Source organism: Cariama cristata, unplaced genomic scaffold, assembly GCF_000690535.1.
Source record: "Cariama cristata isolate BGI_N322 unplaced genomic scaffold, ASM69053v1 scaffold7828, whole genome shotgun sequence".
Lineage (NCBI taxonomy): Eukaryota > Metazoa > Chordata > Aves > Cariamiformes > Cariamidae > Cariama > Cariama cristata.
Window position 1 is genome coordinate 6,385 of NW_009632773.1, and position 27,047 is coordinate 33,431.

General features: G+C 42.1%; 1 protein-coding gene across 1 annotated transcript in view; it reads right to left on the reverse strand.

The window, feature by feature from the left end:
- The window catches only part of RGS6 (regulator of G-protein signaling 6), a gene marked incomplete at both ends in the record, with an annotated part of 24,376 nt that extends 1,469 nt beyond the window's left edge, over positions 1 to 22,907 (reverse strand). Inside the window, 11 exons of the mRNA XM_009706495.1 lie at positions 1,879 to 1,989; positions 6,447 to 6,508; positions 7,595 to 7,693; positions 9,029 to 9,103; positions 9,625 to 9,706; positions 12,837 to 12,913; positions 15,856 to 15,920; positions 18,645 to 18,696; positions 20,965 to 21,071; positions 22,452 to 22,502; positions 22,819 to 22,907. Coding sequence (XP_009704797.1) covers positions 1,879 to 1,989; positions 6,447 to 6,508; positions 7,595 to 7,693; positions 9,029 to 9,103; positions 9,625 to 9,706; positions 12,837 to 12,913; positions 15,856 to 15,920; positions 18,645 to 18,696; positions 20,965 to 21,071; positions 22,452 to 22,502; positions 22,819 to 22,907 — 870 coding nt within the window. The remainder of the gene's footprint in view (positions 1 to 1,878; positions 1,990 to 6,446; positions 6,509 to 7,594; positions 7,694 to 9,028; positions 9,104 to 9,624; positions 9,707 to 12,836; positions 12,914 to 15,855; positions 15,921 to 18,644; positions 18,697 to 20,964; positions 21,072 to 22,451; positions 22,503 to 22,818) is intronic.
- Between the last annotated feature and the right edge of the window lie 4,140 nt (positions 22,908 to 27,047).

Genomic DNA, 27,047 nt, shown 5'->3' on the forward strand with positions numbered 1-27,047 from the left:
AGATCTGTAGCTGCTCTTCTTGCTGCTGCACAATGTTCTAGCACGAACAAAAAGACCAAAGTGTGGTCTCAAACTGAAGGTTTTCCGTGGTGTTTCCTGAGCCCCGAGTGCCGCGAAGGATGAACTGTAGTGGCACAGGGCTGTCCATGCTCAGCAGCTGGCCTTACCATTAGAAGTGAGAGGCTCTTTGTTTTCCTGAGCAAGGGCTCTGCTCTCCTAACTGAGGAAACAGCTTTGCAGGCAACACAAGGGGATCTCAGGGATCATTTAATTATTCATGCAAGTTGCAACTAGATGCAGATGCAGTGAGTTCTCTTACAATAGAGAATAAAATGGAAATACAGAGCTGTTTGTTCTTCCATCTCCCAACAATACAACTTTCTCTTTTTCATCAGCAGGAGACTCACCTTCCTTAACTCTGAAATCATAGCAGAAGCCAAGCATTTATTTCAAATTCCTATAAAGGTCGTGACATCAGGTTAATTGTACTCTTCAGGGACACAGACATCTTTTCTGGGATTTGCAGCTACCTCAACAGATGCAGAAATAATGGATGCCTGGATTACCTTGTGGGTAGGGGTTCCTCCAGAGAAGTATTTTGCAGGGGCTGTATCTGGTTCTAGCCCTGCTAAGGAGGATGGAGAAATTGAGAGAAGCTGACTAAACAGGAAAACCAAAATATTAAAATTATGTGAAGAGGGGCAGAGATAAGGGAACTAAAGGATTTCTGTGACCACCAGAGAAGTAGGTGAAAACATCTTTCACATCCCATGTGAACCACGTGGTTTTTGAACATGGAAAAAATTTGCCCTTTTCCTGGAACACTGATTCACTTCCTTAGGCTGGTAGCATCTTAAACTTCACATTATTATTCAAGAACAGACAGGATTAGATTTAGCATTCTCTTTTCAAAGACTTGCCAAAGTGAACTCCCAGTTCAGATTTGGTGCTGGACAGCAGCAGCTAAACACTAGAAGAAGCTGCTGGGCACCTGCAGTAGTTGGCCACAGTATGTGAGCAGTGAAGGTGATACGTGGCATAATGATTCCATTCAAACGTGCTGAGATAGCTGCTAGGCACAGAAGCAGGCAGGACAGTCCTAGCCCCACTACGAGGGCTGTGGATAGTCTATGATGGCAGGAGACGTAGACACTGGCCAGACTTCCCTTGCATCAGCGTCACATGGGCAAAAGATGATCGGAATTGCAGTGCTGTGCTTGTCTTTTTGGAGAAACGCTCTGAGGTGCAAGGCATTCGAGGTCCTACAGTCATTCCTCCTCCTTTTCATCTATTAGACACTAACAGAGACAAGCCAGCTTGCTCGCTAACAGGTGAGGCCCAAACTCACTTTGTCAATCTATTATAATTCTGACCTGCCAAGTCTCACACCTTACGCGAGAGCTACACTCCTCTAGCTTCTGTGCCAAATCCACCTCCGCACAGCTGGAACAGCCACGGCTTTATAACCCATGCAAGTCTGCCAGCAGCATCTTCCATGGGATCTCAGGACAGGAGCAGGGTTGGGGGAGGACCAGAGAGCAGGCTCTCAAGGATCAAAGGAGATCTGCTGGAACAAGTATCTCTTGGCAGTATCCTCTATCTGTGGACTCTTGGACCTGAGTCTGTGCATATCCTTGATAGGCATGAGAACATCTGTTGCCTGACTTACAGAGTACTACACATGAAGTCATATGGAAGTGGAAGGGCTGAATAATTCAAGAAGCGATAAAGCATAAGCTCCTCTTTAAACTTCAGCTATGTACTTGTATCTTGTAAAGTTACAGACATAAAACTTCCTATCCAAACAGGGCAGTGGGAAGAGCATACAAACAAAATGTCAAGACATCTCTAACATTACTTAAAACTACCAATTCTTACCTCATTTCAATGTCCCACAATGCTGCATCATCACTTATCCAGGGATTGGAAGGCTCAGCAGGAGTTATAAAGGGGTCATATTCCACATACTGCTCTGTGTAGGCTATTAAACTGACAGATATCAAAAAGAAAAGAAAAAGAAAAAAAGAATCAGGGCCTGAGTGTTCAGCCACATGACAGAGAGGTACAGCTTTTCTTTTTTTTTTAATTTTATTTCTTTGTGTGTCTCCCTATCTTTGTAGGGATTAGTCCATTTCCCAGCAACCACAGGAGTCCCTTTTCCCAGGGATGGTGCATACAAGGACTTCACTGCAAACATGCACCAGCTCACCGCAGTATTTTCCTCAAGCTCATCTCTGTTGAGACGCCCATAAAAAGCTCGATGAGGCAACAACTGGATTGCCATGGTAGGACTTCCCCCAGAGCGCCACGGGATGACTATGCAGCACATGTCCTCCTGTTCATTTGTTGCATGTTGCTATTGCCTCCTGCCCTTTTGGTTTTTGCAGACTTTTGCACTCACTTATGTGTTACAAGTAACTCATCTGAATAGTCTCATGTGCTGTAGCTAAGAATACGCTTAAATCTTTGAAGGATCACAGTCGTGAGCATCAGAGCTTTGGGTTGTAGATCATTCTTTAGTTATGTTGGTATACCATTTAGTCTAATGGCACTACTGTAAAATACTTCAACAGTAGTTTATAATTAACCTAGAATGTAGTAAATTATATGCATGTTGGAAAAACACCTGGCCTTTATACTGGCTTGCTCCATGATGAGTCAGATAAGACATACAGCCTCTAGTCCTCACTAGGATGAGATTCAAAGAGCTTCCTGGGAAAAGGACTGTGTCTGCTTGTGTAAGTGATTCAGGAATTCCACTGGGGTTGGTGCTAGGGGCACATTTTACAAAAGAAAGACAGCATATACGAAATAAATGAAAAGAAATTTTTCCTAGTCTATATTGGAAATACTCTAAGGTACTTTTTAATTTTTTTGCCTAAGTCCGCCAAGTAATTAACTCAGTTAATTGAGTCTCATCATACTGAACTACTAATCTACTTACACCACGATTGTCCACGCTAAACTTTACCTCTGGTCTTCCACATCTCAAAAAGGCAGGAGAATGAAAAGGCCTTGTGAAACAAAGGGTCACAAAGGGCAGAAAGTTTGCCTGACCTGCTCTACAGTAATTATTTCTTTTTGTTTGTCCTCGCTCTTATCATGAGGCATTAAAATCATACACTTTTGTAATCACAGCAGGTCCCCATTGCCCCTCAGGGCACTCAGGGCTGTCTCATCTCATTTCATTAATTACATTTCATGACTGCTGTGGGTCAAGGGTTGGAGGAGGGAGCAGCGTCCAATTTCAGAGAGCAGCAGCAATCCCTGAGATATCAATGAGAGAAAGGGTTGGTTAAGAAGCAAAAAAAACCACACAACAAAAAGGATCAATCAGGAGGTATCTGCTGTGAAACTTGAATTGCTCCTAATAAAATAATAAGGCATCAGAGGTCCTAGTACAAGTACTAGTGAAAATAAAAGGGGGGGGGGGGGGGGAAATGAAACAAGGGGGAATTGCTAAGCACATTTTGCTGATTCAGTGTAATGACAGCAGTGGAATCATTGCCTCATTGTCTAAAGGAGGCTACAGGCGGGGGTCTCCTAAAGGAAAGCATTTCTGTCACAATGCAAACCGGGACTTATGGCTGTTCAAGTGACGCACTGTAATTCTGGTAGAAGAGGTGGTGGGAAGAGTTCACTGAAGGGTGCAGAGCTTGCCTTGAGAACCCAACTGTCTGGCAATCAGGTGTCCCTGCCGAGCCTTCACAGTAACTTTGAGGAGCTGAGAGGATAGCACAGATTTTCATCTGGGGAGCTGAGATTGCTTCTGGTAGGAAGATGCTCCAATTTTCCCCAGCCATTTCTGTGATGCCACATCTACTGGGATTGTAATAACTACATGATGCAGTCAGGGAAAACAGTAGGCAGAATATACTGATAATTTTGGTCAACAGATCTCAAATCTCATTGCCAGTCAAATCTAAACCTGACAGTGTGCAGGTCCCAAGTGGGGAGAAAGGATGTGGAAGAAATCAGAAGAAAACTGTTTCCAAGGTGCCTGGAGCAGCTGAGGGATGCCTGCTCCCACAGTTGGTATAGATCTACTCCTGGAAGGGGCACAGGGAGAAGGGGGAAGAAAATCTTTAGTAGTGGGCATTTATTTAATGGGAGCTGGTGATAAACTTTTGAGAGCCTTTCCATACCTCTTCTGCTGGACAAGGCTATCCCATAGAAGAGCATGCATTAATGGAAAATATATGCGATTAGTCTATCACTATTAAAATAATTTATATCTTCTTCCTATAAAGATTAGACAGCAGTTTGTTTCTCCCACCACCCTCTGCCTTATTTGCTCCTCATTACTTCCCTTGTCCTACCCAAAAGTGCCTTTGAGCTGTACTGAAAAAATGGCAGGCGATGCCGCTGTCAAGCTTGGCTGGCAAAGGGAGCGTGCCAAGAAGTGGTCTCCTGCACCCTGATCCGCCACACAGTCAACTTAAACTAGTCCCGAAAGCTGGGTCCAGCCAGAAAAGTGACTTGCTAATAATGGCACCTCCTTAAGCAGCAGATTTGTTCCCAGTGTTTGTATTCAGCGTTTTACATCGGGCTTTCAAGCTGCACAGGTTTTTATTTCAGTCAATCATTCAACTCAGGTCATCCGCATTCATTCCTCCTCACTCATCCCCACCACTGCCAAGCCACTGGGCTCATCAGCCCCTCTACTTCCCTCCCGCACGCTCCTTGACGCTCCACATCCAGGCTGCACTTCCCACCCCTCTCTGCACCAAGCCCTGGGACCCCTCCAGCAATGCTGTCACCCGAAGCCATCACATAACCAAACACTTCTTCACAAGATATAAATATCACAATCATCATCTTAATTCTTTATAATTTCAAAATGAAACTTTCAAAACAGGAGAAAAGAACTTCTTGATAGTTCTCATTTTATTTACTTTTCTCCTGGTTATCAATTTGCACAGGTTTTCATAGCAACATTTTCTTCTCCAATTTGGGACCAATCCAAAAAAAAAAAAAAGCTGAAACCTCTTTCAAACCAGGAAATTTATTTTTCTGTCCAGTGTCACTGAAAACTAATCGGGTTTTTTGGTATCGACAATGTTACATTTATAATGTCAGTAGCTCCTTATGAACTTGAACAGCAGCTGCGTAATGTGGACAGGATTCCGTGTTCACAAGTAAGCAAGCTCTACTGAGTCCATTTTCATTCAATAAATACCTACCTAGAAAAAAATTCAAGTAAAACAGATCTGCTTGCTTGTAAATTACCAGCCTGGAAATTATTACTGTCTCAGTATATTATGGTTATTGTGAGTAAATTCAGTACAAAATGTCATTTTTTTGTAAAGCACAAATGTATCATCTTAATAAAAGAGAACTAGAAAGCCCAAAACATAAATATGAATGCACTAATTTCAATTGCACAATATAGTGTATGCAGGATTTCAGGTTGCCTCTGAATATTTTCTATTTAATTGGATAAATTTTCATTTTAATTGTTAAACTTTATGAGCTAATAGGAACTTACTTTGGGGCTCTAGCCATTTAATTTGCCTAGTTTAGTACACATATGCAAATTACAGGTGCAGGCACCACAGAGCACATTTCATAGGGTAATGTCTTTTTTATTTGCTTAAATAAAAATTCCTCTATTATTTCTCTACAAGGCACCAGCCCTTATGTCCCTCATGTTCAACACAGTTTTGTTTTAAAAGTGGTGTTCCTGAAGAGCATGTCGATCCCTACATTTGTCTCGGTGATTCCCCTGCAAATGTGCATAACTTACAAGTATCTAAGTAAAGGAGCTGTCATTCTCAATTAAATCTGAGCTTGGTCTTTACCTGCTCATACTTTCCTACCAGAACTAAATATTCTGCAAGTCAAATTGTGCCTTGACTTGCCCCTATGAGAAATCCACCTCTTAAAACACTGCCTCGAGTAGTCCAGGTACAACCCCAGTACTTTCGCAAAGCATTTCATATATATATATGTGGGAGCAGAAACTGGCCCTGCAACCCCAGTATGAACACGGACATGAACACCACGTGCAACAACAAGCAAACGCAGTTCCTTCCCCAGAGCTGTGCCAGACTAACAAGAGATGAGCACTGAGAGTTCACCCACAAAAGAAAAAGGAGTATTTTCAAATAGAAACAGGAATGACTTTTCTGTAAATAAACTCCAGGGCTGTGAAGGGGTAGGAAACAAAAGTACTGCAAGAGTTCGTTCTTTTGTGAATAACATTTCTTTTGCTTTCATAGTATGACAGCATCCTCATTTTTCATCTACTTTTTCTCAGTAGCAGAAGAGCGAGTACAGAAGTGTTAGTGGTCAGCAGACAGGCAGTATGGCCGCTCAAGGAGCGGGAAGGATTGATACACAGAAAAGGGATCAGCCTTTGTGTGTTCCTGCCTGCCCTCTGTTTCTGGAAATGCCAAACTGGAGATGAGGAAAGAATGGGAAATCATGCAAACGGGGACACTCACCTTTCTGCTACTTTGGACATCTTTAAACAATGTCTCTCTATCTGCACGTTCAGAAAAGTTATCTGAGGAGAGAGATGACAAGGACATTAACAATCCATCAGCTCTACAGCATTCATTGATCATATCCCAACAAACTATTGACTTTTCTTTCCAAACAGCTTACTCAGAAGGAAATGGGACCTTTCCCTAGGTATTAAGAAGCAGCTTATTAACTGCTTCCAACAGGAGTCTCCATTTCCTATGGCAAAGCCCCAGGGGAAGCTTCAGAAGACATAATTAAAAGTAGGAAAGGCACATATTTGGGGCTGAGGTTCCCAGACTACTCAGTGTGCAATATGATCCCCTTTTTGCACCACACTCCTCTCTTCCATTTCTCTGACTGGCATCACAAGACCAATAACGGTTTTACAGCACATCTGCTCTCTGTTATGAACTGGTTCTTCACAGTACTCTGCAGCCTATGTTGCCTATGATGGAAAAAGCTCAAGAAATTTAGTGTTTGGGTTTAGTTCAGAAGACCGCCCTAAAAGCGATTGCCTAAGAAACATGTTTAAAGCTGCCTTTACTAAAATGCTGAGCCGGTAATTCCTGCCTGTACTTCAGTGAGTTCTGCTTGTTGCAGGAAAGTAATTGCAAGAGAGAGCTCCCCGTGCCAGGGCAAGGATGTGTGAGTTGGCTGGCCATTCTTTGAAGCAATGGTGCAAATAACTTTTTCCTAGTTCCCTAAAATCTCTGACTGTACACTCTAACAGTCATGCATTGAACGATGCCTTTCCTCACCACCTGTCCCCCAGCCTATGCCCCAGTATGCTGGCTTCTTCCCTAGCCTTTGTTCACCGCCCACTTTTCAGACATCCTCAGTGAACTGGAAATTAGTCTCTCTACTGGTCCACAGGCAGAATAATAGCAGATTCAAAGGTCACTATTACCCGCAATACATATCATCATACAACTGCACTGCTCAACAAACATATACATATATATCTATCTTTAAATACTTACTACTTTACAACCTGTACGTAACGATCAAGGACAGGTAAAGCATACAATTAGTTTTGCTGATATCTCAGTAACTTTATATGCTTTTTTAAAAATTCTTTTTGCAGATAACAGTTCTCAGAAAAGTTGCCATATAGCCATCTACTTACTTGTTTCCGGAAATCCTCTTTTGTAGTTTTGCGTACAGGTTGGGAGGGCACGTGCACAGGGCTTTGGGGCTGAGATTCTTCTGTCACCCCGTACACTGACTGTGAGGAATCAATAAACAAACAGAAGAGATTACGGCATTTTTCTCTGTTATGCAATGAGGAAAAGTGCAGTATGCAAAGCAGTAAGGTAACAAGCCAGAAATTTCCTACTGTTTATATCCACACAGGTCAATAATCATTCAGCCTGGAGCAAAATTTACAGATCAGACAGTGCTTGCAGATGCCTGCACTTGGAAGGCCTGCAGGCATGTTAAGAAAAGAGTTTATTTTAAATGTTAAAATGCAGCTGATAACTTTTAGGAGCTCTGAAGGCTGTGTGTGTCAACACTTGCAGGGTGAACACTGGGAGTAGTCACTGTAGTGAGCCAAGCAGAGAAAGAAAAGACTAGAACCTAATCCTATGCCATTTTCTTTCATTTAGTTTAATTTCTTGTTGTAAAACTACTCATTGAAGAAAGTGCTTAACCAGGCATCAATGAATCAAGTTCATGTGAACCTCTCTAAACAAAAACCTGCAGATTGACTTATAAGTAACATCAGTTACCCTTCCATTTAGTGCTTTTGCTTTTTATTTAAAAATCATAAGAGACACGTGAATAGCTCTGCTGCAATCTAACTACCAAGGGAAGTTCAGGAGTCTGAACTTGGAACTGGTGTCCCCTCCAAAACAGGTAACAAGGGATAGGCTAAGAGGAAACAGCCTCAAGTTGTGCCAGGGGAGGTTTAGATTGGATTTTAGGAAAAATATCTTCACTGAAAGGGTTATCAAGCACTGGGACAGGCTGCCCAGGGAAGTGGTGGAGTCACCATCCCTGAGGTATTTAAAAGACGCATAGACATGGCACTTAGCGACACGGTCTAGTGGTGGACTCGGCAGTGTTCGGCTTACGGTTGGACTCAATGATCTTGAGGGTCTTTTCCAACCTAAATGTTTCTATGATTCTATATAGTCAGAAGAGCTAAAACTTGCTGGAAGTCAAAGACACCCACGATGCTAATGATCTGGCCTTCAAAGTGGGTAAACAGCTCTGAAAAATCCATGCCCAAATAATTTCTTAAAATGGGACCTAGGTACTTTTGCCAATTGCTTTTAATTTTACGGGAGCACAGAGCCAGCAGACATCTGGGACCCAGAGCTCCTTAATGCCCTTTCTCAGCTCTACCCATCACCCAGTCTGTACCGCTCTGCTGGTAAAACGGGAATAGTAAATTCACCAATTAGAACAAAACAGAACTGATATTTGCAAAACACTTTTTTTGGTTCCCATTGGGCAAGTCTGATATACTGTAGACGTCAAGTGTGATTTGCATAAAAAAACCCCACACCCAAAAACCCCAAACAAACAAAAAACAAAACCGGGTACTCAAACTGACCTTTTTCACCTTCTGTGGGTTTTTCATACGACGACACTTTCTAATGTCCATTTCCGTGGTGTTCACACAGCCCGGCTGAAAAGAGACAGTAATTGTGTTACTCCTCTGTTTACAAACTTCATGCTACCGTACCTTTCTAAAACACACAGTTAAATCTTGTCCAAAATTCTTTCCTGCAGTTAGCAAATTACCTTTGCTAAACAAGAGGCTGCATATACCCAAAGTTGGCATCTCAACATCCAATCCATTTACTCATAACTTTGGCACTAAAAGGAAATATCTCAGCTAAGAGGGGAGATTTTTCTAGGAAGTCTGAGCCAAACTGGGTAAGCTGCTTTTCTTTCATACAGACAATAAATAATCTTCCAAACTTCACATTTATCATGTATTTCCAAATCATGCATCCACAATCTATCCATGCACGCGCAAGCCTAGAATGTCTAAAATAATCTTGTAGACATTTGCTGTGTTTTGAACTGCGACAAAAATCCACATGACTTCAAAGGCAATTATCTTCGTGCACGGCACAGTGTTTACTAGTATTAAAACTTTCCTGTCAAATCCTAGGAAGACTCATCATTCAAAAAGAGCTTTACCACAGGCCTGTGCACATCCCAGAATGCTCTTTCCTGGCTGTCCAAAATCTTTCTTTCTGTTTTATCCTTTTTCCTGTCGATTCTGAAAACAAAAGCATAAACATAAGTCAATGTACAAGTAATGTTTTCTTCTTTGTTACAGTTCCTAGTTGGGGGTTTTTAACCCCACGACAAAAAAATTCAGAAATCCACCTTTTTGTACAGCAATGTCACACTCTCACTTGCAAGGTCATGTCCCGTGAACAAAACATCACTGAAGTTTACTCCAGTATGTGTCAAAAGAGATTTTCCTATTAAGGGGGAAAATTTATTTTAACATCTGTTTTTTCACCTGGTGAGGGAAACAACCTCTCCTGATGCTCTGTTCCCAGACCCTGATTTGACAGGGGGGGAAGCTCATGGCTTTGGTTCTGTCAGGAGACCCACCGGGACCTTTTTACTCCAGTTGAAGCTCTCAGCCAGTGGCCCACATCGGGAGGCTCCATGGCACCACTGGCGCGACCACAGACTGCAAAGGGGCAGCTATCCCAGGCATTCCCAGCAGCAACAGGGAATGGGCAACACTTGTGGCCACCCTTCCCTAGAGCTTTTAACCCTAAGACCAGCTCTGCCCACATGCCCCAGTGTTGGCAGAGCAAGGGGTGACAGCACAGATGACCAGAGCTGAGCTATCTGCATGGCCCTGTGCAAGCCAGTATTCACTCATCCAAGAGACACACGACTGGGCTGGCACAACGGTAACTCAGAAATTTCAGCCCTGATGCAGCCACTGAGTCGACTAACTCAAAGCACACACAAAGGCCACCGGAGGCTGTTCAAAGCAACTGCTCCCCTGTCTCCTGTCAGCATTGAGCAATTCATGACTGCTGCCTCCCTCCTGTGCTCAGCTCTACACGCAAGCACAGTAAAGTCACCAGTGGCTGCAGAGAAACTGGATGAGGCACAGGGCAGGAGGAACTGCCTCTGCCTCCAGAGCAGGACTGAAAAGCTGACAGTGGCCCTGTGCTGGGTTCCCACATTGCTGCCACCTAGGAAAACCAAAGCAGTGACGGAAAAAAAAAACCCCATGCCAGATGGGATTTCTGACCATCAGGTTCTCACCCTCCTGTTTTTCTTTTGGAGGGGCAGTGATCTTCAGCTAAGGCTGTGCTAGAAATATACCAAGGGGATAGGAAACACGGGACTGAAACTGAAGTTTCTGAACATCCCTCCCCACAAAAAACCCAAGTTCTCCATAGTTTGGTATCACTCTTTGAATATTCCCCCTACAAGGCTAAGACAAGAAACCAGCTCTGCACCAGCTCTGTCCCCGCACCAAGACAGAGCAGCCGCCAGACAGCAGTCACTGTACTGTGCTGAGCTATGCACGCAGACACCCAGCCCAAAACCACTTTTTCTGAGTGAGTCCTTCATGCTCAGCTAAAGGGGAAAGTGAAGTCTTCTGCCAGCCTCACGCCACACAGCACACACAGACTGCAGGGACTCCTCAGAGGCTTTATGAATTGTCTTCATGGGTACTTTGTGCTCAACCCGGGTTCTCGGCTCATGTCCCCGAACCTAATGATAACTCAGCATTTCACATTTTAAACTGTGAAGACACAACATAGTCAGATGGTCTATGGCTGTGGTTTTTGAGCAATGTAGGTATAGCAATGGAAATCCTGCGTGCAAACAAAGACATGGAAGGCGGAGCAGACAAGCAGGAGGAATGCTTTCAGGTATTTTTGGTTTATTTTCCTTTTCAGTTAAGTCAGGGCTGTGAATTACAGTGTGAATTCCAGCCTTGCCTTGTTGGAAACCTGAAGATTGAACCATCACATGAACTGGGAACCAAGACGTTGAAACCAGCCAGCACATAAGGTTGACAGCAGCCAGTCCACACTTACATTTCAAAGAAAACAGAATGGAGAAAAGATGAATAAGCAATAGTGATCACATAAAGAATCCGATATTTACATTTCTTTCTTAGGTAATAATTGTATGTTGTAGACAGAATGCGCAATTTTGTTTTGACTTAGCGTTTTGGTTTTTTTTTTTTTTTCATCTTGGCAAGAAACCTTTACATAAGTGAAAGTACAATCACTCTCCTAACTTCTAATTTTCTCTTCCAAACAGAACACTGGTATTCTTGTCGGAAAAAAAAAAAATAATCTCTTAATTACCTTGGAATTTAAAGGATAATTACCACATACTTAAATATTGCACAATTACAATGTTATTAAGCAAAAAATTAATCAAAATTCCAAAGGGTTAATCTAAGATAGAGACATATACCTCAGTGACACTCTCAAGAAATTATGTTCCTTAACTTTTTAGCATCTAACGCTGAAAGTGCAAATTCCTTCTAGTGGTACAGAGTATCAGTACTGGTGTTCTCACGTGCCATCTTCACCAAGCTTTCCATTTCATGGGTGACAACTACATGCAAAAATGAACGTGTTGAGTTTTAGGCACTAGTTTGTAGTCTACAAACAAAAAAAAGTCTTGTTTGTAGACACTAGTCTACAAACTCTGGACCATATCCATTTTGCAGCAATAACGAAAACATGCTCAAAACATTAAAAGGCTTCAAACTGTTTTCACAAGGGAAGATGAGAAAAAAAATGTAGACCTCAAGTACGAGCAGAAGACAGGAAAAACCCAAATACTAAATCTGAGTAAGTTTCACGTAAGTGGTACCCAACGTTCCATGCTAATTTAGTAGCACAAGTTGGACTGCAGAGAGTAGAGGTACAACGGAGTCAACTGAGGATTGGTATAAATGAGAAAGCCAAATCAAGTCTGCTGTAAATACCACCCTTATAGTCACTTTGAAGCAGCAGCATTTTTAGACTCCGAAATACTTTACAAGCATAGAACAACACAGATGACAAAGTTCTGTTCTTTCCATTTATACAAAACAAAAATACTGCGCGAAAGTAGGTGAAGAATGGGCAGAAGTGAATTGCCCAAGCTCCCATGGTGAATCCAGGCTCAGGAGTTCCTGACCAACATTTCCACGTACAGATAATAAACCCCATCTTTCAGACTCTGGCACAAACCTTCAGAATTGGTTCTCTATTGTATCTAAGTCTGCCAGTGATCAAAATTCACCAACACCTTCGGAGCTTAGTTGCAGTAAACACCTTGACAAAGAAGTTTTATCTGTATAGAATCCACTTCCCTTCACAGCTCTAAATACTGGTGCAGTTCAGTGCTCCAGGATTACTTACTTCACTTGGGCCTCAGCTTGCATGAAGATAAATTCCCACTTTCTTGCAAATGCTCTCTGAAGTCTTGCTAAGTTTTCCTGACAAAAGATGAAAATAGTAAGAACAACTAACCCCTGTAACTACAACTGTTTAAGAGCACAGTTACATGGCAGGTGTTTATTTTATTCCATTTTTTTTTTAAAGCTGAAAAACTCAAGATACAATGTCAGTGTTGGTTTCAGGTGAACTATCTTGCAGGCAAAGCAAGGCTGTAACACATTATTTCGGGCTGCAGCCAAGAGGGCCCTGTCAGGGATAAGTAATGGAGTGCGATTAGGACAGCTTGAGCTCTACTATGAAAATAATGATGGACTTGTTCCCAAAAGATAACACTGAGAATCTCTGGGAAGCTGACTTTCATTTCTGACAGCAGATGGCTGCCACCTGCACATTCCCCTCTCATCCCCACTTTCCCTTCCTCCCCCCACTGCTTTCTTCTCTTCAGGCTTTTGCTAAGGTGCAAAGCCTGAGCATCCCTTGCCTTGCTCAGTCCTGGTCACGGCTGAGAGCATTATGCAGCTGCACAGCACTGAAGGCTGGGGATTGCCAGGATGATTCACAAAAGGAAATAGCTTGTTTGTCTGAACAATGAACGTAGCTAAATGCAAAGACTGGGTCCAGACACAGCCTTGCTCTACATCTGAAGTAAGAGCTCTGGTCCAGACCCATTACAGAGATATCGTGATCTGAATATTCGGAGGTGGATGTGACTTCATCACAGCTCAAGCTCAAACTCAGGATGTGGCCAGAATTTCAAGCTCAAATGGCACCCCGAACTCACATATCCACAGCCACCGTGACAGGGAGGCCTACGAGACCATTAACCTGATGCTCTTCTCCATTACAACTGGTTCAACTGTTCCAAATTTTCATTGAAAATGAACACTATTAGTTCTACTGCTATTCTTTTTATACCAATTCCCTTTATTTCAAGAAAGTGCTTAAGTGCATGCATTTCAATCCTAGAAGAAATCTTCCTATTATTTACTTTAAACTCTTGTATAACACAAGGCATAAAGCTTGGCCCTGTTACCACCAAGTCCACCAAGAGTTTCAGTCCGTATACATGGAGGAAAACAGTTAAGCAAATGATTTACAGCTGTGCTGAACTGTGATGATTTCCTTAACTGTGGCTACAAGGAAGAACTACTTGTAATTATTTGCAAAAACAATTTTTGTGGGTTTCTTTTTATTTTTTATTTTGTTTTAAATTATGTTCACATGTGCCCTCGGGACTAAATATGCTGAAGCCAATGAAACATCACTAGTTGAAGCAATATTTGAATCGTGCTTATGTTTGGCCAATTATAAACAAAATTGAATGCAATTATGCAAGCTTAATCATATAATCAAGACCCCTGCTCTACCAGTATAAATGCGGGGTGGGAGGTTGTCTACGAATGCTGCAAGCAGAACCTAAAAATGAGATGTCCCCTGAGATGCTTTGTAGAGATTCTCTTTGGAAACTCCAGGTCAGTGCTGATGCCTATGGAGATCCATTCTCATGCTACATCTCCAAAAATGTGTATTAAACATACAGGGCTCCTTCCTACTCCCGTAAGTCTGTATCTCTCACTTGTGCTTAGCTAACAGCTCCATTGCTGGATCTGCTTCAGCTCCCGTAACGAATAGGAGGAGTCAGTGCCACTCTTATCTGATTGTCTCTAATTAAGAGAACAAAGTTCGAATGCTGGAGTAATCTCTAATTGTGCAATACAATATTCACAAGAAAAATGAGAGACTGCCAAGATCTAATTATTTGCCATCACTGGAGCATTGCTACTCTCAGTAGACAACGATGTGCAAAAGTATTTAGCCATAGCCTCGCTGCATGTGTGTGGGAGTGTGCGTGCTGCTGAACAGCCTTTTGTTGCTTTATGATAGATCTGTAGAGTACTTACAGCTAATTGGTTGGCTGTGAGCAATTTTAATGGCTTTAATAATGAAATCGGTAACATGCAGAAGAGAAAACTCAGCAAAAGGATGTGTAAGTGCATGCAGATTATTATTTTCCTTCCTTTATGCCTGTACTTCAAGATTAGAACTCTCAGTAACACCAGATGCATTGCCAGGGTGGACTAGACAAGTAGCAATTTTTGCACGTTCCTCACTGAAAGGACCAAATGACATGCATATGTATCCATGTGCACCAAAGTCCCAAAATGTAGAAGGCAAGGAAGAAGGAAAAAGTCCATTCTTTGAAAAAACTCTGAAGTATATGCAATATGTTTTCACTGTAATAAACATGAACACAGAAGTCCACTAGAACCAGCTTTGTAAACGAACTCTCCAACAAAAGACTCCAAATTTGAAATTCAGCTGTTACACTTTTGAACTAATAAACAAAGAGAAAGCCAATGTGATAGAAAGAAAAGTTCAGCTGGTCAGAGCATTACACTGCTGGTATTCAAAGAAACTCACACCAGCCCTGCATCTCCTGCCTCCATCTTCCCCACACCACTCTCCACCCAAATACTGCACAATCTGATGACAAGGTTGGGGATACTTTTATGGACAATAATTTCACAACAGAAAACACACCCTGAATAAGCTTGAGTAATAGTTTTTTATACAGCATACTGAAAACAGTTCAAGTCTAATACCTGAAAACTTTTGTAACTAGATGGTTCATCAGCAATTTAATTGCCCAATAACGCACCTGAAAATCCATCCTTTCCATGCGTTAATATCTGCTATATAAACCAGGAACTATTAACTGGAAACAGGAAACCAAGGTAAATTTCCCCAATCTTGGAGTGCTGGCTATACAGCAGATGCTTTAATTTGAGATGTTGCAAAGCCAGGGACATTCCCCAGTCATGTTTCTGATGTTGTCTCCAGAACAACCTTCACACAGCTCTGACAACTAAAAAAAGACACAGTAAAGGCTGGCCCCAAAGCACGAAATGGCAGCATTCAATTGGCAAGCAAAGCTCTCCCTACACCCCCCAGCTTTAAACTCTAGCAGCAGTGTACCTACGGCTTCATAATCCGCCAGCTCCAGCCTAGCTTTGTTCTGCATGGTCCGTTTGCAAAGATAGATGGCTAAAGGGGAAACAGAATGGAAAACAATTACTGACAGATTATTAGTACTAGAACTTGAAAAAGAAAAAAAGTGGTCCATGCACTGTTTGTTCTCATCAGAAAGCAACATGAGCCAAGGAAGGAGAGGGCTGAATACCCAGCTGACATGACTCACTAGTAATCTCAGAAGCCTTAAACATCTGGGACATTTCATTTAAAAGTGCTGAGAGTAGATGCCAGGGCCTAACAAGATGTCTGAGAAAGGCACAATTGCTTCTGGGGCTGGTAAAAGATTCAGCATTAGCAGCCTGTTCCCCTCAGCACTTTGGAAATATGCCTGTCAAAGTGAGCAGCCCTGCACTTCTTTTATCCCTTTTGTTTGAAAAAAATAAAAAAAAAAAATCAAGATATTGAAATGAACACAGAAATATGAGCCAGATCTTAAAGGTACGATCTGAACATTTTTTCGTATGCTCCATCCACTTATTCTACGCATTACAAACGGTTAAGAAAAGCCTTCTCACATTTCACCATAGGCAGACGCTGCAGAAACTAATGTGGTCTGGGATTCTGAGGGTCAAGATGAGCCCAATGCACAACACCAAATCAGTCCCCAGGCTGCCTTCTAGGAAAGCCTCAGTCGGACCTGCTAGCTCACCTCATTGCCTAAAACACAAGGTCCCCAGCACACCATGGGTATACAGTCAGGTCTGAACTACATAATAGAGGTCCAGTACTCTCATTTTGGGACAAATCTAGATGTGAATTTTATAGCTTCCTTGCGTTTTGCTCTCTCATGCTGCAGGGCCAGGTACTTATAGTCCAACAGCACACCAAACTGGAGCAGGGCAGAAGGCAAAGCATCATCTACAGAAAACTGCAATAAATCTTTTTCAGAGAATTTCAGTTTTTCTTTAAAAACCATGGGGTTTTGGTTTGCCAGTAAATACAATTTTCTGACACCTTCATGGATGTTTTTCACTGGAAACCTATTCTTCTATTGAAGATATAAAAAACAGTGCTACTCATGTAATTCTATTATATGCTATTCCTACAGTTCTAACATTCATATCATTAGCCAGTATTATGCATGGTAATCAGAGCTGATTAGTTCATGTACAGTTATCCATCTCAAGGGCAGTCTCCTCTGTAAGCCATTTACAACACCAAGTAAAGTGAGAGTCAGTCATCTCACAGTACTTCTTCATGCTAGGCAGTGATCTGCCATTAGCAAGTTAGTTCCTGTCCTGTGAGTGGATTCATGCAAATAAAAAAAAAGTATGAAGTGCTGCTGGGATTTCAGTTTTATTTGGGTCTACTGCTAGTTTGGGATTAATTCCTGGGAAGACTCCATCCGTACAGACCTCTGATATGCAAAGACTGATTATAAGCATATGTTAGAGATTTCTGGGACAGATGAAAATCTGTCACTACAGGGCTCAGTGCTAACGCAGCTGCAGCTTGTCCAGCTGTGGGCCAGCTCATATAGCGCTTTATTTTGAGGTATACTGCTCCACTCAATGCCCCTGCAGCACACTAATCTGACTGCGAAAGCAGTCATTTATCGGATACAATAGGAAAAAACAGAACTTAATCTTCCGATTATTATTCTGATATTTACAGAATACGTATTTGGCACAGTTCAGACAGTTATATATGGTGACTGTAAAATCTGGAAATTATTTTGCATATAATGAACAGCATCATGTTCTCCCCTAAGCAGTTCCCTCACTGGGATAAACACATAAGTCTGTGCTAGCTTCCCTGCAGATGCGGACTGCAAATGAACTATCACATGACAGACACCATTGCAGGCTACTTCTCCACCCCAGCAAATGATTTCCAGTATTCATATGATGAGTAATTATTGTGCGGGAAAGAAAAAAAACAACTTGATTATTCAGGGAGGAGTTCTAAACTGATCTTAGATTATGAGATATTTCAAAAGAAGGACTTCCAGAAGCTCCTGTTTTATGAGCGCACACATGGATTCACTTCCTCTTCCAATGCCACACCAGGATACAATAGATTTTATCATTTAACTGTGAAAGAAGTGCAGTTCTGGAAGAGACAGCAATACTGCATGCAGACAGCTAAAGATAACAACACTGACATATTTTCTTTATGTATTATCACTGTCTGCAGGCACTCACATGTTTAACACACCATGTTGCAGTTTATTAGCTCATAAACCACGCTCAGTCTTCTCTTTTTTTACCAGCTATCATCTAGTAATCTTAAAGAAATGGGAAAAATAAGTCTGATGTAATATATCAAAGAACTTTAACTGTGGGTTGCCATCAGTTATATAGTGGTTTATTGATCTGCCAGATGAGTGCCCAGATGAGGTAACTTTTTATTGATCAACGTATCAGATTCAGCTACAGATCAGAGAATGTTCTCCCACAAAAGCAATATTGGTATTATTTAAGATTCCCAAGGAGCAGTATTCTGCTTGCCATAAATCCTGCCAAAATGAACAGAGCTATGGAAGAATGAAGGTAATGGTAGGTAAAACCCTGGCCCTACTGGACTCAACTGGCTACTGCTCCACGGGCTTGAGACACCCCTGGATTCCACTTCATGTATTTGAGATGGGCACATATCTGCCTCTGATTCTGCAGTCTGACAAGAAACTCTGCTGATGAAGGGTTTAGACGGCCAACAATAATTATTTTAAGGACATTTTTTTCCATCACAATCTTTCTGTACTAACTTTCTACAATGAAATAAACATATTCTCACCATAATCTGTGTTTTCTGGTTCCCAGCAGTTTGAAGGCCAAAAGTATGGTGCCTAAGAAACAACATATGCATTTTTGTAATTTAAGAGATGAAAAACAATTCAGGTGCAGAAAAACATTACAAATACAAAAAGAAGAATCACAAAGTCTATGGTCCAGTCTCTGCCCTCAGGGGAAACACTGCTACAGATCTCAGTAAAAGTGAGGCTGTTTTTCCAAGAAGGTATCACCTTTAACATTCCTCACTGCAGGTAAATACAGATGCTGCAATACAAGCATCTCCTGAGGAGGATGTCCATTGTCCTGATGACATTTCAGACACTGTTGCCAGCTCATCTGAATGTGGACCTCTTACCCTCCATCCTCAGAACCTCCTCTTTCCCCAGAAATTCACAGGCACCCTGAATTTTTTTGAGCATGAGAAACCTCATGATCATTTATACATGCCACACACCACTTGCTTGTTTGAGCAGCTACCAGTGTGGTTGGCAGCCTACAAACCAATTTATTTTTTAAATACAACAGATGGCAGAGGTCAAAACTCAGCTGATTGCAGTCGTTCTGAAAGCAGAAGTCCTGCGAAGCTTACTGCTTTTGTTTTCCATCCAGCTCTGCATATCACAGTTGCTACAATTAATTACAAGATATTACTACATGTGGCTGTATTTCAGTTTTAACATGAATGAAAAATAATGTCCCTGTGATCACACAAGTTACAGAACACTGTTTTGCATTACTGATGCAATGCCACAAATGGGTGTAGGACGTTACACGCAGACTATTCCTTGCACCAAAGTACAGTGAGAAAAGATGGAGGGATCAAAGCTCCTTGCTGACACATATCTTATGAACTTCACAAGATGATGAACTACTGTTAAAAAAGGGACTGATAGTGAGGTAGAAAGTGGCAAGAAGAGAGTAATGGAAAAGAAACATGATTCTATCAGGTTATTTTTGCAGAAAAAGGCTGAGGAGAACTGCTGCAGGAAATGACAACATGCAAAGAATAAGCAAAAGTTGTAGGAAAAGGTAAGGGAAAGAATAGTCAATAAGCAGTCAAGGTAATTTGATGATGTGGTTTACATAGACTTAAAATTAGGAAAAGAAATTAAATTATATTGAAATCTAGGTCCCAAGAGCTGCACAGGACAACTTCTTATGGCGTCATTCTTTTAAAATAGAGAAAAATACAACTAAATGGGAAATCAGTATTATCCCTCCTTCTGTCAAGTCCTCCACAACACGAGGAGCAGCACTTTCAGAAAAGCAAGGGAATTGTAACAAAAAAATCTTAGTCTAAATGGTGCCAGGTAACCAGAAGGTGGGGTGAGATAAAAAGAGGTCTGTGATCTCCTGGGCTCTCACTGTGCCATCGGTCTCATACGATAACACAATACCACAGTAGCAGTAGGACAGTGAGCACGAGCAGCAGCAACATCAGATGCAAAGAGAACAGCCTTTTCAAATAAAAACCAAAAAAGAGGGAAAAAAAGTAAAGAAGGAACAGGAGGGTGAACAGATGAGAGGTCGCCGTAAAAATAAGGGAGCTGGCTGGGATCATGTAACAGAAAAACACAAATTCAGCCAGCAGGATTAGGCAGTAGGACTCCAGGTTTGAACTTACTGTTTCTTTTAAAGTTACACATTCTGTCCAAAAGGAGTTGTTGCAGCACAAGCACCCAGTTATCTAGGAAGTTGACAGCAGCAGATTTTAGACAGGGCATGGAACTCAAGCGCAGGATGCTTTAAAAATTCAACACATCTCAAGGCACAGGGACACTGAGGGATAGAGATCTCCCAAGCTTAGGTGACTGCCAAGGTTATACATCCTTTGTAAAAAATTCAAAGCCTGAAGCTTGCCCCGTCCCACACCAATCTGTAACCAAGAGAGGATAAACATTTGAATTTTCTGCTGTATCAGAGCTTGAATGTCCAACTCCAAAGTTTGCCCTGGTCCATTATGCACAGGAGGGTGGTTAGTCAATTCTGTGCCACCATTAGAACCTGAGAGCCGTTTTCTTTCTTCTGGTTTAGTTCAAATCTGAGCACAACAGCCTTGAAATCACATATCAAAAATAATCACAGGACATATCCATTCATTTATGTAAAAACTGTGGGTTAGAAAGTAGAAGAGATCAATTTATGATTCCAAAGCAGATTTTTCTGAAGGGACTTCATAACTTTCTAAGGCCTCTACTAAGACAGTCTCAATCCCTGGCTTCATAGACCTAATGGGTGCTTAGGGAGAGAGCAGGTGTTTTCAGCAGTAGTACTGCAGGGACAGTAGAAAGGGTCACAAGGGAGGCAGAGGGCTCACCAACCTGAAAACGATAGAATGTCCCATCATCTTTCAGGGTAAGGACATGATCTGAGATTGGAAAGACATAACCCTGTGCGGCAATAAGACTTCCCAAGTGTATTGCTTCCCCTGTGAAAGAGAGAAAACAGGAGGGATGTGTCAGGAAGATGTGCACTGCACACTCCTCTGCTTTCAGCAGTGGCTCTGGCGAGGACTCTCGTGAAGACCTGGTGCACACACGCCTCTCTGCAACCGCACCGCTTCCTTACACCTTCCAACCAAACCATGTGAAGCAAGAGAGCAGAAATCAGCCTTACAGTACAGATGAAACACTGGTCAAACGTTTAACCTGCTGGTTTTGTGTTTACAAAATGTCACACACCAGTTCATCTCTGGAGTCTGAAATTCGTTTCAAAGCACATTACCCACCACAAGTGAGAGCTGACAAAAAGCCTGTTCCATCAATGAATCCCACTTGCCTCTACCAAATCTGACAAACACCTGCAACACCAGGTCGTTAGCAGCACGTTTCTTCATAAAGACAAATCCTGACACTGTAGCATTGCCATTCGTTAGAGGAAACGGTGCAGAGGCCAAGGGGAGTACATACCCTGGCACTGCCAGGGCAACCTTCACCAGCGCAGAGGCACATCTGCACAGATTTTCAACCAACGCCAGCTGTCAAAAGTTGCACCAACTTTCTCAGAGTTGCAATACATACGTCAGCTGCTCATGCACCCCCAGGTAGATAATAAAGCTATTATCTGCAACTGAAAGTCAGAGTTGGGACTTGACTAGACTCATGAGAAGGGATGTGTGTACCGGGTGAGACAACTTTGCCTCTATCTCTGCTTTTACATGGTGACAGTAGGCAGCAGAAACAATCGGGGAAGTGAGATGCTGGATTTTCTTCCCTTCCCAGAAAAGGAAAAGAAACCTCTGGACCTGTAGATCTTTTCTTCCTCTTTTCCCAATAGTTCTTAACTGTGCCAAAACAATTTTGAAACTGAACTATTTAGCTTGTGTCCATGTACTGATCAGTGTTTATGGCTGATTATCCATTTATCTATCTGCTGTGATAGATTTGCAGCCATCATCTGATCCCACAATGGAGCCTGTGTCATCCTCGACCAGTATGTCCTGTCAGTCATGGCTACCTTTCTCCACATCATGAAAACCTGCCACTGCATTCGACTGCTTAACCACACATCCACCAACTTCCTTTCTGAGTCTGGGAACAACCTTAAAATCAATTAGTCTTTCTTAGGTAGCAACAATTTCACAGACAGGCTTAGACTCCTACAAGTACTTCCTGCATGTCGCAGTGTAAGGCGTTAGACTTAATTAAGATGTTGATTTTTATCTCTTGCCCTCCTCCTTCCCTCCAATGCTTAAATCAACCTTGTTGTTCTACTGGTATTTTAGACCGCAGTAAAACAGTGTCTACTGTCTAATGGCACACACAATACAGATGGAGTATCTGTTCCTCCCCAGCTGTGGTCACCTTACCTGGATCCTCAATGCTGAGGTTCTTCATAAGCCACTGCACAATATCAGCACCTTAACAAAAAAAAAAAGTGAAGAAAGCATTTAACACTGAGACCACAGGATTTGAGAGCCCTAGACAGAGATAACATTGAGACAGATACAATAGAACTGACATGAATTTTATTCCATTTTCCTTTTTATTTCCACTGAGGTTTCAGAATGTTTTTCCTTCTTGTGCCACACTGTAATTATATAGTTATTGGCAGGTACCAAGTCCCAAGAAGTATTCTGTGTCGTAGGAGACTTGATGGACTTTAAGTCAGATATTACTCTAATAGTTCCACGTAACTTTTTCTCTCCCGGTTGCTTCTCTCTCACCTCAACTTACAGGGAGTCACATTTCTGCAAGCATTAGCTAGCAAGGAGACGAAGGAGCATGTACTGGCACCTTGCACCTGTAATGTCAGAGGCAATAACCTAAAAGTACAGAATCAAGTTAGCAGTTAAAAAAAGACAGAGGAAAGTCTCACTTATGTCAAAGACAAGTAATGTCTCGGAGAAGGAAGCGGTATTCAGTGTCCCTGTAACAAAGCCGCCGTTGAGCTGTCACCTGCTAGTGATCGCAGCAGCAGGATGGTGGACAGAAGCAGAACAATGAGTCTTTAAGGCCCATCAGGTAGTTTATTAGGTTTTCAGGGCCCATCAAGTAGTACAAAGGTTGCTGCTATCTTATAAACGGCATAAAGATCCCTAGGATTGATCCTCTGCATGTATACCACCTCTCTCTTGCTCGCGTGGAAATCATAGAAACAGAAAACTTGTCGCTGTTCAGTAGAAGCTAAGGCCTTTTTTATCAAAATACATGACAGGGCACCAAAATTTAGTTAAACTCCATACTCAGAAAGTTAAGCTTAAAATGAAACATAATGACATACACAAGTCAGCTAACTTGACTTGTCCAAATTCAAAGGCAATCAGCAAAGGCCCTTGGAGCCGATTTAGCAAGTCCGTGCCCAGCTACGGCAGTGTGCAGCACAACCTAACGGTGTCATGTCTGGATGCAGACATAACACCAAGACTTTCTCAGTGGACAGTCAATTTGTTGAGAAATATTTGCATTCATTTACAGTAGGTTAATAGCCCCGGTAATACTTAGTGCCATGCTTTGTGATATATCAGTTGAAGACAGTATACAAAAAAGAACTGATCAGCTGTATGGTTCATGCTTACTAAACAAACCCTGGAGGATCTTATTTGCATGGAGCACTTCTGAGTTCAGACGTGGTAGGTACTTCAAGAAACAGCGTAACCCACGTGTTGCCTGTTCCAGAAAAGTCTGAAGGACACTTTACTTCCCACTGGCCCAGAGCATCCGCACACCCTCAGAAAACCTTAAATACAACAAAGGCCAGGAGTCACAATTACGATGCACCACAGAGAGAGACAACAGGCACTGCGAGCATCCCAGGTCCCTGCAATACCTGCAGGTCTGAGTGACTCTTCAACACAGGTGAAATTCCCATGAGAAATGTGGGCTATACCCCATGCAGAAGAGGACGGCACCTCCCATTCCCCCTGACAATGCAAGTTGACGCCCAACTCCTCAAGGAGCACCAGTAAACCCTCTTCAGTCCGGCTCCAGCAGCAAGCAGGAATACGGACCTCCCTCATCCTCCACCCAAGGCAAGTCAAACCACTTACTTGTCCCCTGCAGGCAATCAGCAGAGCTCCTGAAGATCCGGGAAGCATCTGCTTTCACTTAAATACTGGGCAAACCGAAGGGATCAACAAGCAGCAGCCGGGCACTGTCTCAATCTGCCTTGAAGGTATCAATGAACCAGACACTAAAGGACCAGTCTCACAAGCTTACGTTCTCAGCTCTATAGTCACTCTCCACACCTCCCAGCTGCACCTAGGAGCAATTTCAGTTGCCACTATCCTATTTGCAAAGTTGTTCCAGAACATTTTTTTTTCTTTTTTTTCCGACAGATGGAACTTTTCTTGTAACTTCCCAGCCTAAGTTTATTAATGTGCAATTTATATGCATTTTATATCCTACCTGTATCATTATTTAACAGAAATAATTATTCTTCTTCCTTGATAGTTTATCCTGAGTGTTTCTACAGAGGGCTGACACATTGTCTTTGTACCTCCATTTCACTAAACCAACCAAACTCTTTTAACATCCTCTTAAGATGGTCTCTCCCTCTACTTTACCATTCAGCAACTTTTCAAATATAAGTTCCATTTCCTCGCCCTGGGGTCACCAGAACTGCAGGTAGTGCCTTGCAGAACATCAGACCAATGCCTCTCGCAATGGTGCCAGTACTTTCCTGTCTCTACTGAAACCAGCCTGCCACGTGCATCCTAAAGTCACATCATTTTTTTGGTGAATAGTCAATTTATTCAGAAAAAGATGTCCAAGGGGTCCAAAACCACCTGCTAGATGAAAATACATCTAGCAAATAGTGCTAGCTGAATAACATATAGGGAAATTGTTTAGAGTCAGTAACTGTTGTTTTGACAAGTTTGTTAATAAAATATTCTATTTTATAAACATGGATGTTCCCTTTTGCCTTTTACAAAACAAAAATATCATAAAGATAGAACAAAACATTTGAGGTTAGAAAACCATTTCAAGAAGACTCAAACTGAAGTGATTCAGTATTGTTAGAAATAAAACCAAACCTCACTAAATGCTGTCTTGGTTCAAGCTAAACCAGAATCCTTCTTGGTTTTTCTGTTGATCCCCCAAACGAAAAAGTTCACTATTTCTCCTGATTTTGGTCTCAGATTACAGGTGTGCAGTGATCCTTAGGCATCTAAGAGTGCCAAGTGACATGACAGCTGATACCTGAAAATCATCTAGAGCAGCAGCGCATTGCTTTGCTCAAGGGAGCAAAGCATCCTGCATGCGTTCTGCATGACCCCTTTCCAGCTATACAGGAATACTTAAGGCAGGATTAAGGCCCACTCCATTTTTACACAGAATAATCATGTCCCCAGCTCTAGGCCTCTTTTGAGGAATCTATTCAATTTTCATCAAACTACAATGAAAAATTCAAGTAATGTTGAAAGCTGTCTCCCCAGTCTTTCTTCCCCCTGTTATGAAGATTAAAAAAGAAAGGTTTAAAGGGGCAAGTAAACTGAAGGCACCAAATCAACCAGAACTCCTGTGATCAGCCACTCTGGAATATAAGCAGCACTTGAGATCAGGGATTTTAATTTGTCTCTGTTAAAAACATGAAGTCACTCCTGAATGTTGCCAAGAGCCTGGAAGATGTTATAGCTGTTCTCCAGTTGTCCTGAGGCGGACAGATTATCTTTCTGCTGAGTTTGCTGAACCATTATTTATCACCTGCCAAGACTGATTACTCACCCTCGGGACAATGACAAGTCTTTCCTTCCTCTGTTAATTACTGTCATCATTAATAGCCATGTCACTAATTAATATTCAATCATAACGAAAACTCTTTACCGCCATCTTCCACAACACCTTCAATTTTCAGGGTTACCCTCACACATTGGCTTCGCCTCTGCCTGCAGCTGTTTCTATCACTGCAACCTACTTTTGCCCACCCAGAAGTGCTACCTATGCCTTTCCTCAAATGAGAAAATTGAGATTTACCCTTATGGTGAAGACTCGAGTGAATTCTTTACAAGACTCTCCTCTGTCAGACAAAGACACAGATTCCTTTATCTGTAAGTTTTCCAGAAAACTTCATCTTAACCTCTGCTATAAGTTAAGCCTGACAGACAGTCCTCACATAACTCACCTTCCCAAAAAGATCTTTTCTGGTTGATTTTCAGATTCCACATTTCACAAGAGGACAGCCAAGGGAAACCCTTAACCCTGACGTGTTTCCACTAAACACTAACACAGGGCATTTAAGATCTTCTGAAACAAATAGTTGGGTGTGTTTTCATAACTGAAAGTGTTGCTAGATCCAGGTAGACGAATGGCTCCCATCTCCTCTGTGCTCCTCTCCATACATCGACATTTCCTCTGAATCAGTACACTCAGTTCAGTGATAGCCAACAGCCTGTGACCATCTATTTCCTCCTCACCTATAACGAAATATATCTTTTTGCTTTAGGCTCTTCTTTGAAGCTGAAGTAGATCAAGTTGCCTAATACCAACAGAATAGCTGTATTTCTATGCACAAACGGATTCACAACGACCATTTATCCAGCTACCTGGTTTAGAGACAGACTAGCAGCGTTGTATTTCTTGCTATTTTTTCCACTTTCTGTTTGGTCTCAGTAATCCCATAACAGTAGCTAGTGTTCTCAGCAGGCCATTGCCTGTCAACATGACAGATGAGTGGCCAGCCATGAAAAGATAAATTAAAAAAAAGTTCACAAGGTGTGAGGCCATCGGCAAGATGCAGTTATGAGGTGAGTCACCACCATTGTATTTGACATCTTTTCTACTCAACCTAAGTTGTTCTACCTCTTCCAGAAAATCCAAGACCTACTTGGAAAATGTAGAGCCATCTATAATCAGGTTTGCCCATCTTTCACACACTGTGTAAAATGGAAAAAGCAGGCAGAATGACGTACTCTCCCTCAGCAATTTCTAGAGATCTGCTGCCTGGAGTGGAGACTGTGCCACTG